General features: G+C 37.0%; 1 protein-coding gene across 11 annotated transcripts in view; it reads left to right on the top strand.

Moving 5' to 3' along the window:
• The window catches only part of VPS8 (VPS8 subunit of CORVET complex), a 250,706-nt gene that overhangs the window by 57,804 nt on the left and 172,693 nt on the right, over nt 1-20,209 (top strand). For all 11 annotated transcript variants that reach the window (XR_006718470.1, XR_006718471.1, XR_006718469.1 and 8 more), the window contains 5 exons: nt 885-959; nt 1,825-1,860; nt 2,998-3,088; nt 3,481-3,527; nt 5,662-5,751. Coding sequence is in view for 8 of the 11 variants with exons in the window: in XM_045502714.1 (XP_045358670.1) it covers nt 885-959; nt 1,825-1,860; nt 2,998-3,088; nt 3,481-3,527; nt 5,662-5,751 (339 nt within the window). In the remaining 3 variants the exon portion in view is untranslated. The remainder of the gene's footprint in view (nt 1-884; nt 960-1,824; nt 1,861-2,997; nt 3,089-3,480; nt 3,528-5,661; nt 5,752-20,209) is intronic.

The raw sequence follows: 20,209 nt of genomic DNA, 5'->3' as shown, positions 1-20,209 counted from the left end.
ATTTTTAAAAATATGCTAATGAAGTGGTTACGTTAAAAAGGACTAATTTATGCATATACTGAATTTTTATAAATGAAATACTCAAAGTCTGAGATTCATCTCAAAATTATACTATGTATAGGGGAGTCAGTGGGAATATAGGTGAGACAAGATTGGTGATGATATTGGTAATTAATGAAGCTGATTAATGGATGAAGAGTATTCTCTCTACTTTTGGATATATTTTTAAATTTCATAGCTTAAGTTTAAAGGTTATCCTAGTTATCAGTTATTGGCCATTTGCATATTTTGGGACATTTATAAATGTTAATATATTTAAGTTTCATAGAAACTGCATGGTTTTTCAAAGATGAAAAATAAATGTCAGAAGTTTGAAACATGTTTAGGGTCATACCTTAAGTGACCGAGCCAAAATTGGCAATCCAAATTTATCACACGGTAGGTTTCATTTCTCTTTTGCTGGGCTATGCTGACTTCCATATATTATTCTGCTTTGTCTTCCAGTTTCTTCTTGTGTTTTATATTGGTGTTTATTTCAAAGAACATGGAGGTGCCATTTTCAAACAGCCCTATTCTTTGTCAGAAGCAGTGAATACCTGTCTTCCAGTAATGGGCAGGTTGCAGCATTTTCCCTTTAGATTTAGAAAGTTGGCTTATTCTTCCCATTTTTGTATTATTCTGAAAAATAAAAAGGCCGTGGGTAGGCAGAGAATTAACTTTTTGCACTTTGTCTTTTCTGCCACTTCACTGACTGGCGCTTGACTGACATTTTTCCCTCACTAATTTGTGGGATAAAACTGTTGATCTAAAATGTCTGTGTAATTGACATTCTTTAAAATGTCAATTCTCTAATACATGTTATTTTTACTTTTTTTTTTTTATAGGCTTTGGTTGGAGAGAAGGCTTGTTATCAGTCCATCAGTAGTTACGGTGGTCAGATCTTTTACTTGGGGACAAAAGTAAGCTCTTCCACTCTGACTTGACATTTGTTTGTGCCAGGATAGTTGCGGCTGAAGGGGGTTGCTGGTACAGAGAGCAGTGCGTTACAAAGTGCATATTGATCATCAGGAATCTAACACTTTTAGGGTGTGTGTGTGTGTGTGTGTGTGTGTGTGTATTTTTTTTTTTTTTTTTAAGGAATTTATTTTTTAAGTAACCACTGTGCCCAGTGTGGGGCTTGTACTCACAACCCTGAGATCAACAGTTGCATGCTCTAATGACTGAGCCAGCCAGGTGCCCCTTTCAGGGGTATATAGTTGTGATTTTTAGCTAATTTATTTTGCCTTTCAGACATTTTTACTTTCATTTAGGTTCTAAGATGCTTATTTTCTTGATTCAAGGATATACTTTCATAATCTTTACATTTATGGTTTTCAAGACGAAGATAGCTTATCATGTATATTTGTCATGTCCTTTAGCTTAGATCAGCTTAGGCTATATTAAAATGCATTGAGGTATTTGACTTAAAATAGAATCACCGGAATAGGAACTTGTTTGTGTATCAATTTGTTCCTTGCTTTTTTTTTTTTTTTTAACTTAGAGAAATATTCATTATTAAAATTCAAAATATTACAGGGATTTGGGGCATTCTTTGTTTCTTGCCTGTGGAATTAATTCCTTGGACTGTAGACTTAATTTTAAATATTTGTTTGATTTACTCTTTAATGTGGGCCCTTGAAAACCCTTTAGTAAATACTTCTAATTGTACTATGAAATATTTTTACCTAAAGAGATGTAAAATGAGATGCAGGACTGGGACAAATGTGTCTCCCAAACTAAGCTGTTAAAGATGATCATTTTAATTATTGTTTCTTTATTTTCTAGTCTGTTTATGTGATGATGCTGAGAAGCTGGAGAGAGGTGAGTTCAAAGTAATTTTATATGTTAGAGCTGTTGAATTGATTAGCATCTTAACATTCTGTTTTGACTTTGCAGGAAAAGATTATTTGTATTTGTGCTTTTTAATTTCAGAAGTATACATCAGAATCTTTATAACTATTAGGTACTTGATTTGCTAATACTGACTATAAATTAGGATTAGATTTAGCTACAAAAGTCAGGAAATTTAAAATAACAGTGGCTTCAATAAGATTTCTCTCTAATGTAAAAACAATCTGGAGGTAGGTAGTCTGTGGCTAGTGCGGCAGCTCAGTGGTCTTTAGTATACTGTACTATTCCACCATTCTTGTGTGTGAATTCTAGTCTCAAAGTCGTTTAATGTTCCAGTGTGGCTGACGGAGCTCCAGCTGTTAAGTCCACATTCCAGGAAGGAGGAAGGGGAAGAGAAGGGCTGGCGCCTGCCTTTTAAGGTTATCCCCAAGAAAGGCCAAACTTTTCCACTTATTTATCATTGGCTAGAACTTAGTCATATGGCCCCAAGTGGCTACAAGGGAGTCTTAGAAGTGTCCTTTTGCTGGTATATTGCTGTCTCAGGTAAACTTGGGATTTGTTACTAAGGAGGAGGGAATGGAGGCACCTGGGTGACTCAGTCCGTTGAGTGTCTGTCTGACTTCGGCTCAGGTCATGATCTCACGACTCCTGAGTTTGAGCCCCGTTGCCAGGCTCTGTGCTGACAGCTCAGAACCTGGAGCTCACTTCTGATTCTGTCTCTCCCCCAACCCCGGCCTCTCCCCACTCATGCTCTATCTCTCTTTCTCCTTCCAAAATAAATAAAAACATTAAAAAAATTTTAAAAACAAGGGAGGAGGGTGTGAATGGATGTTGTGGTAAACAACTAACCTTTTCTGTTACAGTGACATTCCAGCTGTTTCCTCTTTTCATATTTAGGCCTTGTGGCTACCTGTATTAGCCCATACAATCACTGTACTATGTAGTGCTTTAAGAAATTGTTTTCATAGAAATAAGATAGTCACATGATTATTGAAATAATTTTAGCTGTTAAGCAATAACGTCTGAAAAGGTATTAGGTAGAATAGGAATTCTACCTAGTAGTTGGTCAGACAAAGGGGTTTAGTTTCTCTCATTTACTCATTTTAGAGAGTGGATCATCTTCTGAAACAAGATTGTCTTACAGAAGCCTTGGCTCTTGCATGGTCTTTCCATGAAGGAAAAGCAAAAGCAGTAGTGGGTAAGTTGACAGAATACCAGTGTTGTAGACATTGTTTTTCTGGAGTAGAGAAAATGAATACTAATCACTCATAGGACATTTTTTAGCATAGCGTTCAAATATTTTCTAAACAAGATGTCATCAAACCTTACAGACTTCCAGTGAAAAAGGTTAATGACAAATACAGGACATAGAATTTTAAATATTGCTTTTAAAATTCTTTAATTTCATAAGGAGAATTTGTAGTTGGAATAAAAAGAAAGTACGTTGATAGGTTATCTGATCCAATAGATGTGAGATGCTCTTACTATGGCATATTAGCCAATACTTTGATATCTAAGGATTGTTATAATTATGTCTTTTGTTAGCACATTATGGATTTTGTTTTTATGCTGAATTTTACTTCTCTGCAGGATTATCAGGGGATGCCAGTAAGCGAAAGGCTGTTGTTGCAGATCGGGTGAGTATTTTAGTAGGGGCTTTACTAGGGTACAGTACAGATTTGCCTTTGGTATCAGCTAATAATTTTGGGGCACGATTAGGTAAATGGCTACAGTCAAGGAGAGAGTGTGTAAAAAAACAAGTGTATAATTCCCTGGTGTCATCTTGAATTCTTTTAAACTTTCTTCTTATCACCTTTCTTTTTTTCCCTTGCTCACTCCCTTATGACGATGATAAAATTGTAAAACAAAACAAAACAAAACCAAAAAAAAGAGCCAAAGGACAGCAGAAAGGAAGACGGAAAAACTCAGGGATCTGGATTATTTATGAGTCTGATTATATATAGCCCATAGAAAGTTGACAATTGTTAGTTTTTATGAATAGATAAGTAATTATGAGAAATACTACACATGCAAGTCTTTGTGTTGCCTGAGGTAACAGAGATGGCTGATTTTATTATTATTAATTAGCATTAATATGATTAATGCCAATATTTAATATTGACTTTGTTTTCCTAATCTAGACCTGGTTGAATTTAAATTCATTTATTATAGTCATTCTTCTCTGTTTTTATTGTGCAAGTGCATTGGTAAAAATTACATTCCAAAATAAGTGTAAGCATATAGAAAACATGAATAGAAATTGGTCACTCTTCAGACTCATGAATGATTAATTGTCTCAGTATTAGCTAAAATACTTTAGGAATTTATGTTCTGTCTGTGTTCTCGAGGCAAAGACCTACAGCAGAGCTTTCTGAAGACCTTAACTTCGATTTTTCATTTCCTGAGCAACAGAGGTACTACTGAGTCTAGAACCTGGAGATTAGCAAATCAGTACTAGCCCTGAGGCTGCAAGAAATTAGTCTGAGGTTAAAAATATTGGGAAATAAAGCCACTGAATTTTTTTTTTCCAATATATGAAATTTATTGTCAAATGAATGCAAATTGGTGCAGCCACTCTGGAAAACAGTGTGGAGGTTCCTCAAAAAATTAAAAATAGACCTACCCCATGACCCAGCAATAGCACTGCTAGGAATTTACCCAAGGGATACAGGAGTACTGATGCATAGGGGCACTTGTACCCCAATGTTTATAGCAGCACTCTCAACAGTAGCCAAATTATGGAAAGAGCCTAAATGGCCATCAACTGATGAATGGATAAAGAAATTGTGGTTTATATACACAATGGAATACTACGTGGCAATGAGAAAGAATGAAATATGGCCCTTTGTAGCAACGTGGATGGAACTGGAGAGTGTGATGCTAAGTGAAATAAGCCATACAGAGAAAGACAGATACCGTATGTTTTCACTCTTATGTGGATCCTGAGAAACTTAACAGAAACCCATGGGGGAGGGGAAGGGGAAAAAAAAAAAAAAGAGTTTTTTTTTTTACTTTTTATTTTTTTTTTTAATTTTTTTTCAACGTTTTTATTTATTTTTGGGACAGAGAGAGACAGAGCATGAATAGGGGAGGGGCAGAGAGAGAGGGAGACACAGAATTGGAAACAGGCTCCAGCCTCTGAGCCATCAGCCCAGAGCCTGATGCAGGGCTCAAACTCCCGGACCGCGAGATCGTGACCTGGCTGAAGTCGGATGCTCAACCGACTGTGCCACCCAGGCGCCCCCAAAAAAAAAGAGTTTAGAGTGGGAGAGAGCCAAAGCCTAAGAGACTCTTAAAAACTGCCACTGAATTTTTTAAATTATATATATATATATATAAAACTTGTAATTATATGTTTATACATATACATTTATACATATATGTATAAACATATATATATATATATATATTTATATATATATTAATTTTGTTATATCTTTGGGGTGCCTGGGTGGTTCAGTCGGTTGGGGTGTCCGACTTCAGCTCAGGTCATGATCTCACAGTCCATGAGTTCGAGCCCTGCGTCGGGCTCTGTGCTGACAGCTCAGAGCCTGGAGCCCGCTTCAGATTCTGCGTCTCCCTCTCTCTCTGCCCCTCCCCTGCTCGTGCTCTATCTATCTCAAAAATAAATAAAAACATTAAAAAATTTTTTTTAAAGTTATATCTTTAATAAAACTCAATTCTGTATTATTTAGGAGGACCTACGTATATTAAGTATTGAAAAATTTTAGAGAGATTTTGATTTTCTATACAAGGCTGTTTTCCTTACAGATGGTAGAAATCCTATTCCATTATGCAGATCGAGCTCTGAAAAAGTGTCCAGACCAGGGAAAAATCCAAGTGATGGAGCAGCATTTTCAGGTACACCTTTGCATGTGCTTCTAATAGACATTGCTATGAATAGGTCTAATACTGCTCTTTTATATTACTTGAGAATAGGGCTTTCATGTTTTGGTTAAACATTTTCAGCATTCAAAACTTTATTGCAGGGCTTTTGGAGCATTCTAAATAATGAAATTTTGAAGTAATAGGTAACATGGGGATAGATGGTAAAATGTGGAGTGTTGATGCTTAGCTCTAGTACCGTGTGGATGGCAAGGATGTGTACATGAGGGTATATACCTCATATATACCTATAGGTATATACCTATGAACTGACACCTCCCAGTGGCTGACACCTGGCTGATGACTAACATTTATGTTAACTAGGCTAGTTGGAGAAGAGGTGTACCACCAAGGTTTAAATTTAGTTCTCCTAGGAGCACCTGTGATTCAACAACAACTTGGTTACCTAAAAAAACAAAACAAAACAAAACAAAAAGATCTCTAAAACATGCAGGTGAAAGATCTTTAGTTTCTTCTGGAACTCATTGAAAATGGAAGTCAAGGAACAGTTTAAAGACATGTACAATTTTTGTTATGCGAGTTTTACTGTTTGTAGTGATCACCAGTTATATTTATTGCAAATTTCTGTTTGTCCTTCTCCATTTTTTAGAGCTCCCTCACCTCTCCCTTCCCTGCCTTCACTTGTAATACATATTGGAGGGTCTAATACAGGAGTCAGCGAACATTTTCTAAGAAGGGCCATGATGGGCAAATTTAGGCTTTGTGGGGAGCCTATGGTCTGTGTCATATGTTCCTCTTTGTTTTCTTTCTTTCTTCTTTCTTTTAAACAACGCTTAAAAAATGTAAAAACCATTCTTAGCTATGAGCCGTTCAGAAACAGGCTGTGGGCAGGACTTGGTCCATGGGCCAAAGTGTGCACCTCCTGGTCTTACATGTACTAGGCACTGGACATTCAGTGTGTAAAATAGACATGGTCCTCGCTGTCTTAAAGTTTGCACTCCAGTCAAGCTTATTTTTCTTGTTTACATTAATGGAAACATTTAAAAGACATCTAAGGGTTTTGAAGTTCTAAAGAGCAGGCACAGCTTATCTATTTCCATGTCTCCATTTGATGCTGGTAACTTTGGAAGACAAGGCTAGAGATGGAAGGTATGAGAGAAGGATTTGGTTTCCTGAGCTGTACTCTTTAATGTCATAGTAGTGGGCTTCTGGCAGGGTAACTTTTATTACTATTTGACTGCAAGCTCATTACATTTATCAATAAAATAGAGAAATGAGCCCCTATAAAATTACGGAAAAAGATAACTTAAGAGGAAGGCATACGGCAGAAAGAAAGCACATGGGGACAATACTGTTTGGCAGCAATATCTTGTATATAAATTTTGTATACCATTGCAGTGTAAATAGAATACAGTATTTTAACGAGGGGATGTCTATTACCTTGAAGTGATGAGATGGTACTTATGAAAGAACTCTGGCTATTGAAAGGTACACCTTGTTGAAAAAAAAAGAAAAAACCATAGGGAACACTGGGAGGGGCTAATGAGGGGTGTGTGTATGTGTGATAGAGAAACCACAGTGCTGGGGAAGGATATGGCAGAGAGCTATAAAAGAAAGGAAAAAAAGTGATGTTCTGGTGGAGAAATATGAAAGAATCTTGGCATGACAGGGACTATAGAGGATTGTTTCTTTTCTTTTTCTTTCTTTTTTTTTTTAATTTCAAGAGCCTGAGTGAGGGAGGGGCAGAGAGAGAGAATCCCAGGCAGGCTCCGTGCTTTCTGCGCAGAGCCCAACACGGGGGTTGATCTCACAAACCATGAGATCATGACCTGAGCTGAAATCAAGAGGCGGATGCTGAAACCACTGAGCCACCCAGGCGCCCCTATAGATGATTGCTTCTAATGCAGTTTATAAAATTTACAGAGAAACAAACTGTAGTAGTAATGTGTTGTTCAACTTCTAGATATATGTTGGAAGTTTCATTCTGCTAAAAGAATATCTCCTAAAATTTTTTGATTTATTAATGATTTAGTCTTATAGAAGCTGAAGGAAACAGTGGTGAACCATTATTCTGGATTTACTTTTTACCAGTAATCGGGGGAAGAGAGTAGATAGACTCCCAAGGGAAAAAAATACCACTTTATTTTAAAGATTGTAATAATGTTGCAAAATAAGCTCAGCTTGAATCCTGTGAGAAAGTACATGTTTCAGAAGAAAACTATGGGCACAGTCTCATGGTTATAGGCCTCAAAATACAAATGGATTCACAAAGAACAGGAAATTCTTAAATTTTGACATAGTAACCACAAAAATTCAAAGAGAATGGTAATGGGGACGAATATTGAGAGAAGTATCTGTCTACAAAGCACAGAACAGCTACAAAAGATGGAGAGAGGCAGATAATCAAAGATCTATGTAAAAAGCAGCATGAACCTGTAAGACTGTCAGAAAGGAAAATAGTACCTGGATTGTGCCTACTAACATGCTAAGGGTTACAAAATAAGGGATTGTGACCAAGATTCACTGAGTATATTCTACATGCCAAGCACTGTGTAAAGTTTTTTGTATTTAATTTTTATTTAATTCTCACAACAACCCCGTGGAGATAGATACTGTTTTTAATCCCAATGCATAGATGAGGAAAGTTAGGTTGGGAGAAATTAGGTGATTTTCCAAGGTAACATTGCTGGTAAGTGTTGGGGTCTGTACTCCAATCCAGGCCTTTGTGACTTCAAAGCCCAGCTCTTAACCTAACTAGTGTTCTGTATGGTTATTTTCAGAACAAGTGCAAGGAAAAGATCGGTGAGAAAGGGGTGATGTTAACAGATGATCAAGGATGAGAATGACAGCAGACATCTAAGCCATTTAATGCTTACTGTGTGGCAGGCACTGTTAATAATGCTTTACATATATTAACTCATTTAATTCTTTCATAACTGTGTAAGATGAGTCCTGTTATTATTCATATGTATAGATGAGACTGAGGCACAGAGAGGTTAAGTAACCTGTTCCAGGTTACACAGTTCATAAATGATAGAACTGAGATTAGAATTCAGGAAGTTGGGCTTCAGGGTCCACATCTGGATTGCTATACTGTACTGAAGAAGCACACTTCTTATTTTGCTCCCATTTTCTTTTTTTTTTTTTTTTTCAACGTTTATTTATTTTTGGGACAGAGAGAGAGCATGAACGGGGGAGGGGCAGAGAGAGAGGGAGACACAGAATCGGAAACAGGCTCCAGGCTCCGAGCCATCAGCCCAGAGCCTGACGCGGGGCTCAAACTCACGGACCGCGAGATTGCGACCTGGCTGAAGTCGGACACTTAACCGACTGCGCCACCCAGGCGCCCCAACTCCCATTTTCATGGGCAAAGAGAATGGTCTTTAAAGTGGAAAAATCTAGTTAAAAATATATTAAAAAGCTGAAGCCCAGCATATGTGATATATAGTTCGTTGCATAATGATTGTTTAAAACTCAAAACTCAGTAGAATTATAACCCAGGATACTGTTTGAACAGTCTGTGTCACTATTCATAATTTTTAAGTAACTTTGTATCGTTTTTTTTTTTTTAAATAAAGCATATTCAATTAAGCATGGATGCCTCAGCAGAGGAGACACAATTTATTTCACTCAGGAGGACAATTTTCTTCTGAAAAAGATGATCTTCAGCCCATTAGGATGAGTGAAATCCATGTATGGTTGGCTATGAATCTGCCATTTTAAGTGTTTGATCTTAATTAGTTAATCATGAAATAATTAAATAAGTTGGCTGTTAGAGTTTTTTTTAAAGGAAGAGTGGACTTAAGAAATTATCCACTGATAGTTCCAGTGTGGTGTATGAATGTTTTCTGTGAGCTTGCTTGAAATTGACCACGTTAAACTCATAAATTGCCGTTTTGAAAGGAATTTGAGGACAGCATATCCATGGAATGCTTATTACATAATGTCTTGATTTCATTAAAGCGTTTGTCTAAATTTTCCATTATCCTAATGGCAGAAATAGATTGATGAGTAGTAAATAGATAAGTAAATAGTAAGTAGATTTGTAGCTAGATAAACATCCCTACCCAAAGAGTATTCTTTGGTGGCTTGGTATTAATTACATGTTAGGGCTCTTTCCTGTGCAATTTTTGTTTAAGTTTTTTTTTTTTTTTAACGTTTATTTATTTTTGAGACAGAGAGAGACAGAGCATGAACAGGGGAGGGGCAGAGAGAGAGGGAGACACAGAATCTGAAACAGGCTCCAGGCTCTGAGTTGTCAGCACAGAGCCCGACGCGGGGCTCGAACTCACAGACCGTGAGATCATGACCTGAGCCGAAGTCGGACGCTTAACCGACCGAGCCACCCAGGTGCCCCCTTGTGCAATTTTTTATAATTGATTTGGGGTGACGATTTAGTGAGTGACTTGTCAAATATAGGTGGGTGGCACCAGGAGTCTGAGTTCAAAATGATCTTGACAAAATGGAACCAAATTGTCATGAGATAAAATTCAACAAGGATGAACATCAAGACTGCATTAGATCCAAATAATTTAAGTACATGAATACTGGTTTGGGAAGATCTAGCTGGATAAGATTTCAGTTGACCACAAACTTAGCATGAGTTAATAGTGTGTTAAGGCCCAAGATAAAGGTAGGGAATAGTTCCATTGGGCTATTGGTTGGAAATAAAAGCTCTGAGGTATTTATGGACTACTGACAGATTAAGCTACATCCACAACCAGGATGGTGGGAGATTTAAAAAATGACTGAAAAAAATATAGTGGGGTTGTTTAATCTGAGGAGTAAGTAAGTGGAAACATGTCTGCCTTCAGTTGATGACGGGCTGTGAAATAGGGGTTTACTGTATTGCAGCAAAAGGAGGGCTAGTATAAGTGGGTGGAAATTAGGATGTGTATTTCAGTCTAAAATTACCCAGGGATAATGTAAAAATGCTCTTGGATTTATGTGCCTCCTACTGTTGAATTTATTGAAATGGAGGAAGACCAGCTGACTAAAGACTTTCTTTGTCAGGCAGGAAGAGCTGATATTCTGTATCAGTGTGAAGAAATGATTGTTGGAAACAGATGACCTCTAATCTAGTGAGTTGAAATTTCTAGTACAACTGGTTTCTATTTCAGTCAAAATACTGAGAATTTATATTTTACCAGCAGGTGGCACTCATGCTTGCTGCCTCAATTTTAATTTTTACCTTTGATGAAGAGCCTCACCTTTTCCTTAGAGTCAGGATATATTATAATACCATTCAATATTTTTGCTTTTCTCCAAAGATCAATCAATATTTTATCCTTTCTTAACTATAGAAAGTAACTTTTGGATCTCATAGTAACTTTTTGATAGGCTGTGGCTTTTATTTATCTGGGAAAATATTTGAACCTTTAACTATATTTGTATAGTAACTAGTTGGATTAAAATGAATTGGAGCCACCACTGTTTTCCCAGCATCTGGTTTAGTGCCCTTCAATTTGAGAAATATTTCTTGATGGATTTTTTTTTAAAAATATGTGTTTGTATTGTATATAGTGCTTGTCTTGGGCATATGTAGTTTTTTTGGTTTGTTTTTAAGTAGTCTCCATGCCCATCATGGGGCTTGAACTCATGACCCTGAGGTCAGGTGTCCCATACTCTACCAACTGAGCCAGCCAGGTGCCCCTTGGGCATATGTTTAAATCTAACTCTGGAAGGTTTGAACTGAGAATAGAACTTAGTACAATCACACAGATGTTCATAATCATGACAAATATTATTATGTGCTGTGTGCCTGGCAAGTATCTTATTTAATCTTCATAATATACTTGAGGAGTAGTTATTATTTATCTCCATTTTACAAATGTTTGCATGTGTACACAGACACACAGAGGGTTGAATAACTTGCCTTATGTCATACAACCAATAAACAGAATCACAGTAGGCACCCAGGCTGTCTGGCACAAGGAGCTTTGAGCCTACAGTCTGCTTAGGTTTCATGCACACTTCATTCTTTGATAATCTCAGACCAATATGTTGTTAACTGGCTCACTTTGAAACAGAGAGGACTAAGTAATATATAAATTTTAGGAAGATATTGAAATGTATAAAAAAATACAAAATGAATTCATTTTAGTATGATCACGGTAATCGTATTTGAATGATTGTGGACCATTTTATTCTTCATCTTATTGGTCCTCCATAGCATTCAACAGTGAACGACTTCTTGAAACTGTCCTGTTGTCTTTTCTCCTATCAGAATTCTCTACTAACTGTTCTAAACTCAGAAGCTGGTCAGTTAACTATGGAAGCAGTTTCATGTATTTTGGAATATTTTATCTTATTATAGTCATGTTTGTTTATGTAATAGGTAGAGGTATAAATAAATAAACATGGGGAATTTTAATAATATAAATCAAGCTAAAATAATTTGAAAAATAATATAATTTTAAAAGCTCTTAAAAGTAAAGCCTTACATTAATTGTTCTCACACTCTCCTTTCTGCTTCATTTCCACCTCCGTGAGCTGCAGATCATTCAAGGCCATTGTTATAGCAGCTGTTGCCATATGTTTTTGTATTAGGAGTTCATGCCAAATAGTGGACAGACTCTAAAAGCTAAACATAGAGTGAAGCAATAGGAGCCTTCTTTGTCTAATTCATGTTTCCCTGAGATGATGTGAATAATAAGTATTGGTGTCTAGTACCTCACCTTATTCCTGAGGCTTGATTAGAATGTTGGTTCTGGGGAGTCAAGTCTTTCCTAGATTATTTTTTTTGTCATACCTGTGAGGAAAAAAAAGGAAAAGTACAAATATACACATACACATACAGAGAATACCTATATCTACATAGCTACTCATGGTGTCTGTGTACTAATACAGGAATACAGCTGCCTAGTTTTGATAGCCCACAGAGAAAGATCTATTGATCTGGGTATAGGAATGTTTATGTACTTTGGTGTGTGTGTGTATGTGTGTGCATACATATACATATATACACATATATACATATATGTATGTATACATATATATGAATATGTATGTATTCATTGTAGGGTTTGTTAAAATTTTGAATCATTTTCAAATAATGCAGTTTTCATTGCCTGATTGACTTCTAGAATATAAATTATGAGAATTAATGCTGTTGTTCCAAAAAGCAAAGGAATGTGTCTGCTCATTTCTTCTCACATCATCCTTATGAAAGAGGGAAAGCCAGAGATTATATCTTCAGTTGGCAGATGGTAAGATAGTCACAGTGCAATAAAATGATCTGTTCACTCATTCAAACAATTGACAGGCTTAAATATGGATTTTCTGTCAGTTCAGTGTTTTATTCACATATCTATATTGCTTCTTTAATTTTAAATATATACAAATATCTAACAAGAGAAGCAGTTCACCTAGGCCAGTTGATAGGACTGTGCATTGAAGAAGAGATTAGAGAAATAATTGCTTTTTCTTTTTTTGATTTTTATTTTGGAGACTAAAAATTCAGACTTTTTTTTTAGAGGCATTCTGCAAGTTTTTGAGACTAAGAGGAGTATTCTTAAAGCAGGTATTGGCTCACGGTGTTTGCACTGAAAGACTTCAGGCACATAGCCTTAAGCAGCGCATAGCACAGGCTGTACTTAATGGCAGAAGGATCAGAAGTTTGCATGTAGGCCCTTGATCTCTCAATATCCTGTGGAGAGGCATGTGTCTCTCCAGACCAGGTCTGGCTGGATGGTCTGAAGGTTTTGCTTCAAGAGAGGGACCTGTCCTTTTCCGCTCTCCTTTCGTTTAGGGCTCTTGTGAGAGCAGCCTTCTAAATGGGTTAAGCGGGGTGATCATCTTGGGCAGCAACTGCTTAAGGTGATTGTAGACTAGTCCTGGAATGTCCTCTGCCCAGTTTTGCCTACAGATCCTGTGCAAAGTTGAGTCTGCGCTTAGTCCTTGCAGTTGGGAGGTAGAGATCTTACTGGTCCCACCTAACTTATTTTCAGGTGTCTAGGAGATTGCCACCAGGGATAATACACTGGACAACCTGCCTTGTCTCTCCATAATTAGATTCTGGAAAGGAAGGTTTAATATATGGAAACAGATTTGGCTTTAAGTAGTATTTTATCTTGTTTATAGTTACAAATGTTCAAAATTGATAAGGACCTGGTTTCTTTAGGAAGCTAGATTGAAAGCATTACCTTGAGTGATTTAGCTCTATTTAAGTGAGTTGAGAACAGCTAGGGGCAGGCATGAGAACTATGTGTATCCTCTTTCTTTTTTCTTTTAATTAGTTTTGTTTGTTTTGGGATAATTGTAAATTTACATTCAATTGTAAGAAATACAAAGAGATCCCAAGTACCTTCAACTCCGTTTTCTCCAGCGGGAACATCTTGTAAAACTGTATTACAACTGTATAACCAGGATTTTGACCAATACAGTGAAGATACAGAACATTTCCATCACCACAAGAATCCCTCATTTTGCCCTTTTATAGCCACACCTTCTTTCCTCCCATCCTTATCCCCTCTTTAGGCCCTGCCAACCATTAATTATTCCCATTTCTATGATTTTGTCATTTCAGGAATGTCATGTAAATGGAGTTATATAGTATGTAGGCTTTGGGGATTGGCCTTTTTTTTTTTTTTTTTTACCTCAGCATAATTCCCTGATGATTCATCTAGGTTGTTGCATTTGTCAGTAGTTTGCTGCTTTTTATTTCTGAGTTGTATTCCCTTCCTAATCTTCATTTAGAACCACATCACACAGTACTGTAATTTTACTTCAACCATAAAACCTAAGAAAACTTAAGACAAGGAAAGCCTATTAACTTTTACCCTTTATTTTTGCTTATCATCTTCTTTCAGTGTTCCAGGGTGTCTATTCTTTTGTTTCCTTTCTGATTAGAAAACCTTCATCATCCATTCTTCGGGGGTAGTTTTGCTGGAAGTAGAGTCTTTTCATCATAGAATGCCTTGATTGCCCCTTCATTCTTCAAGGATATTCCAATGAATTTAGTATTCCAGGTTGACAGTTACTTACTTTCAGCACTTGAAAAATACGGCTCTGCCACTTGCCTTGGCCTCCATGGTTTCTGATGAGAAACCCAGTCATTCAAATTGTTTTTCCCTATAGCTAAGGTGTCATTTCTTTCCTGCCACTTTGAAGATTTCTGGGGTTTTTTTGGTCTTTAGTTTTCAGAAGTTTGAAAATGTATTTGGTGTGGATTCCTTTACATTTGTAATATTTGCATAAATCTGTGTGTTTATGTCTTCTGCCAAATTTGGGATATTTTTGGCCATTATGTCTTTGAGGACTTTTTGAGTTCTACCTTCTATCTTTTCTCCCGAGACTCTTATGATACATTAGGTCTTTTGTTCTAGCCCCACAAGTCCCTGAGTGTCCCATTTTTTTTTTCAGCCTGTTTTCTCCTTCAGATTGGAAATTTCTGTTGTTTGTTCCTTTCTTCCTGTTCATTCATTTTTTTTTTCCCTCTGAACCATCTATTCTGTTGTTGAGTCCTTAGAGTTTTTTAAACATTCAGTTACTGTATTTTTCAGTTCTAAAATTTTCATTTGGTTATTCTTTATATCTCTTTCTATTTCTGTGATGAAACTTTGTATATTTTCATTTGTTTCAAGATTTCAGTTACTTATTGAGACAACTTTATCATGGCTGTTTTAAAAATCATTGTTAGATCATTCTGACATCTCTGTCATTTTAGTGTTGGCATCTATTGATTACTGCTTTTTTTTTTTTTTTTTTAATTTTTTTTTTCAACGTTTATTTTTGGGACAGAGAGAGACAGAGCATGAACGGGGGAGGGGCAGAGAGAGAGGGAGACACAGAATCGGAAACAGGCTCCAGGCTCTGAGCCATCAGCCCAGAGCCTGACGCGGGGCTCGAACTCACAGACTGCGAGATCGTGACCTGGCTGAAGTCGGACGCTTAACCGACTGCGCCACCCAGGCGCCCCGATTACTGCTTTTTAATTCAGTTTGAGATCTTTTTGGTTCTTGGTATGATTTATGATTTCCTTTTGAAATCTAGACATTGTGGATGTCCAGATCTTACTGTGAGACTCCAAATCTTATTTAAACTTTCTGTTTTACCTGCTTTCTTCTGGTACTGCTCTGATAAGGGAAGGGATCCTACCTTCTTACTGTTAGGTGGGGGCAAAAGTATAGGTTCCCCACTCAACCTCCATTAATACCTGATAGAGGGTGCTCATCCTCACTGCTGGACAGAGATGGGGGTTCCTGCCCCTTACTAGGCCTTCTTTGGTACTTCACTGACTAGTTAGGGATAGGAATGTCTCAGTACTGCTCCCCATGTGGCCTCCATTGACACATGGTGAGAGTAGCTTCACCATGCTGGATTGGGCATTGCTGAAAATTCTAATTATTTTGTAAGTCTCCTCTGACACCACTCCATTGGGCCTCATTACATGAATTCCAGTAGCAATCTCCATGTGGGAGGAGTAGGGGTTTGTTACTGCACTCTTAGAACTGAAAGTCCCGACTTTCATAGACTTCTCTGATAACACCCTGCTCAGCAGAGGGAGGACTGTGATACCTTGTTATGTGCTGTGGAGAGTAGAAATCTAGGTTTTCCACACAGCTTTGGCTGGCATGGGTGAGTATATTAGTCAAGGTTTTCCAGAGAGACAGAACCATTAGGGGGTATAGACATGTCTCCCCCCCTCCCTCTCTCTTTCTCTCTTTATGTGTATATAGAACCACATCACACAGTATTACAATTTTTGCCTCAACCATAAAACATAACTATAAATATATAAATAAAGAGATTATAAGGAGCTAGCTCACTGGATTTGGGAGGCTGAGAAGTCCCAGTATCTTTATTTGGCAAGTCGGAGCCCTGGGAGAGCTAATGTGTAATTCCAGTCCAACTCTGAAGGCCTCAGAACCAGGAGAGCCAGTGATGTAGTTGCAGCTTGAAAGCTGGCAGGCTTGAGACCCAAGAAGAACAGATGTTTCCTTCTGCATTAGGGAGGGCAATCTGCTTTACTGAATCTGACTCATATGTTAATCTCATTTAAAAACATGACACATCAGACACAGCAGAATAATGTTTGACCAAATATTTAGGCACCTTGTGGTCCAGCCAACTTGATACATAAAACTACGCATCACAGTGGGTGTGGGGGCACAGTTTTTTTCTGTGGTGTTTGACCAGAATAGAGCAGATACTGTTACAAGGGTTGTTGGTTTTTTGTTTTTTTTTTTTTCCTGCTAGATTCTTTCTTTTCTGGTTTTTTGGCTAGAGAGAGTAGCTTTCATTGAGCCTTTTTCTATATGTGTGCCTGGGCATTTCCACCTTGCCAGTCTTCTTCACTTCCAAGTCTGGGATATATGATAAAAGGGAACTGGAAAGCTCACCATTGTGTTGTTCCTCAGGTCCTGAGATCCCTGGTAGGTCCGCCATCTTTTTCCACCTTTCAGAGTCTTAGGTTTGTGTTGTATATATTGTCCAGGGATTTTAGTTATATTAGTAGGAGAGATAGGGAAAAATATGTCTGGTCCACCTCCCTAGAAGTGGGAGTCTCCTATGTGTACTCTTTTCAAGGCATTGCAAAGTTCGTTGGATAAAGAAAGAGAAGGGAGTGAACAGAAATTTGGAATTGGAAAGAGGTTAGACCAAGAGAACTAAGAAGTGCTGCAGGGAATGGAAGTTGGCGAGTGGCATATAGTAGAGACTTGCAAAGAAGTAATTAAAATCTACACATGTATTCTGAGACTCTAAACCACTTGTAAAACTGCCCCAATTCTTAAATTTTTAATCTTCTCTGCTTTAAACCCCTTCAGTGGTTTTCCGTTATGTTAGAATAAAGTCCAGAATCTTGCACATGCCCCTTCGCATCTACTGCCAGCCTTCTTTTTCCATGCTCTGGTCGTACTGTCTCTCTCAATCCCCAAGGTTCTCTGCTGTCTCCTATGTCTGGACTCCTGCAAGTTACTGTTCCCTCTCACTGGATGGCGCATTCATCCCTGTAGTTGGCTTGGTCACTGCTGTCTGTCAGGTATTCACTTAAACATCCCATTCCAAGGAAGGCAGACTTAGGTTAGTTAGGCCTCCTTCCTAACATTCATGCCCTGGCATTTCGTATTTCCCTTCTCATAACTTTCATCATCCTTCGTTGTTACTTTTTAAAAAATCTTTGTACCAGACCGTAATATATGTCTGTTTTGTTAAATCTGTATCATTAACACCTAGCAATGGCCCTGGTCTACGGTAGATGCTTTATATAAATACAGTTTACATAAATATGACTTATACATATTTGTGTCCTCTTAATGTTCTAGCCAGTTATTTCTGTAGTGTTGAGGTCTACTATACATAGGTGTATTACCTGTGTCATTCAATTTTTTGTATTAGTTATATATTTGTATAATTTAAAAATCAGAAAGTATAGGGTGCCTGGGTGGCTCAGTCAGTTAAGTGTCTGACTCTTGACCTCACCTCAGGTCATGATCCCACAGTTCATGAGATCAAACCCCACATTGGGCTCTGCACTGACAGTGCGGAGCCTGCTTGGGGCTCTCTCTCTGCCCCTCCCCTACTCACTCTTTCTTTTCTGGTTCAAAATAAATATTTAAAAAAATTTTTTTAAATTGCAAAGTATAAAAATGGATACAATGAAAAGTCTGCCACCTTGATGCCATCTGCCCAGATTCCACCTGCCTCTCACCATTGTTACTAATTTTCATGTAGATTTCCAGATTTTCTTTACATAAATACAAGCAAACGTACACAGTTGTAACCACCCACACATTCGTATTTTTTTCCTTCTTTAACACAAATTTTTTCCTTGTGATTTTGTATTGTTTTCCTACTTAATATATCTTGGAAATCTTTTTATACTGGTTCACAAAGAATGTCTTTTTTTTCCATTTTGGTAGTTGCATAATATTTTTTTTTTTTGACGCTAATGGTATTTTTTTTTTTTTACTTCTGTTTCAGCTTGTTTCTAGTATATAGAAATGCAAGTGATTTTAGTACTTTGATCTTCCATCTTGCAACCTTGCTAAACTTGTTTATTCTAATATTTTTTTTTGTATATTCCACCAGATTTTCTACAAAGATAATCATGTTGTCCACAAATAAAGACAGATTTATTTATTCTTTTCCAATCTGGCAGTCTTTTATTTCTCTTTCTTGCCTTATTACACTGGCTCCAGTATTACCTCCAGTATTAATGTTGAATAGAAATTTTGAAAATTGACATCTTTGTCTTGTTCCTGGTGTTAGTGGGAAAGCATCAGTCTTTGATTTATAAATATGATGATAGCTGTAGTTTTTCAAAGATGCTCATTATCAGGTTGAGGAATTTCTATTCTTAATATCCTAAGAAATATAAATGTTGTTGGCTTTTGTCAAATTGTTTTTCTTTGTAGAGATGATCATATAGTTTTTCTTTTTTTATTTGTTAATATGGTGAATTATGTTGATTGGTTTTTGAAACCAACCTGGCATACCTGGGAGAAAGTCATGTGGTTATGATGTATAGCCACATGACTTTTTTTATAAGGACGTTTATGTTCACTCTTACGTATTATCCAAAGGATACAAAAATATTTCGAAGGGGCACACGCACCCCATATTTATAGCAGCATTATCAACAATAGTCAAACTATGGACGGAGCCCAAATGTCCATCAACTAATGAATGGATAAAAAGGAAGTGCGTGTATGTCTGTGTATGTGTAATAGAATCTTACTCAGGCATCAAAAAGAATGAAATCTTGCCATTTACAACACTGTGGATAGAGCTAGACTGTATGGTAAGTGACATAAGTCAGAGAAAAATAAATACCATATGATTTCACTCATATGTACAATTTAAGAAACAAAACATTTCATAGGGAAAGGGAAAAGAAAAGAATGAGGCAAACCATAAGAGACTCTTAACTATAGAGAACAAACTGAAGGTTGCTGGAGGGGAGGTGAGCCGGAGATAGGCTAAATGGATGATGGGTATTAAGGAGGGCACTTGTTGGGATGAACATTGGGTGTTACATGTAAGTGATGAATCACTCAACTCGACTGAAACCAATATTACACTATATGTTAACTAGAATTTAAATAAAAACTTAAAAAGAGTTTGTAGGACGGTTTTTAGCTACAAATGGAGATTTTTAGGAGGTTATGTATTTCTTCTGTTTTTGGTATTTTCTATCTTTAAAGAGATTTGGCCATTTCATCTGAGTTGTCAGACTTACTGGGTAAAAGTTGCTCATGACATTTTAATTACCCTTTTTATATCTGGAGAATCTATAGTGATGTCATCTCTTCAGTCTTTATTTTGTTAATTTCTGATTCCATTGTGGTCAGAGAACGTAATTTGTATGACTTAAATCTTTTTAAATTTGAAACTTGATTTATGGCCTAAAATACATTATCTATCTTAGTAAATGTTCCATATACTTAAGAAAACTGTATATTTTGATGCTGTTGGAGTGTTCTAAAAATGACAATTTACAGACGTAAGGCTATCAATTCAACATGTATCA

This window comes from Leopardus geoffroyi, chromosome C2 (genome assembly GCF_018350155.1).
Source record: "Leopardus geoffroyi isolate Oge1 chromosome C2, O.geoffroyi_Oge1_pat1.0, whole genome shotgun sequence".
In the NCBI taxonomy this organism is placed as follows: Eukaryota; Metazoa; Chordata; class Mammalia; order Carnivora; family Felidae; genus Leopardus; species Leopardus geoffroyi.
This window is presented reverse-complemented; position numbering and strand designations above follow the sequence as displayed.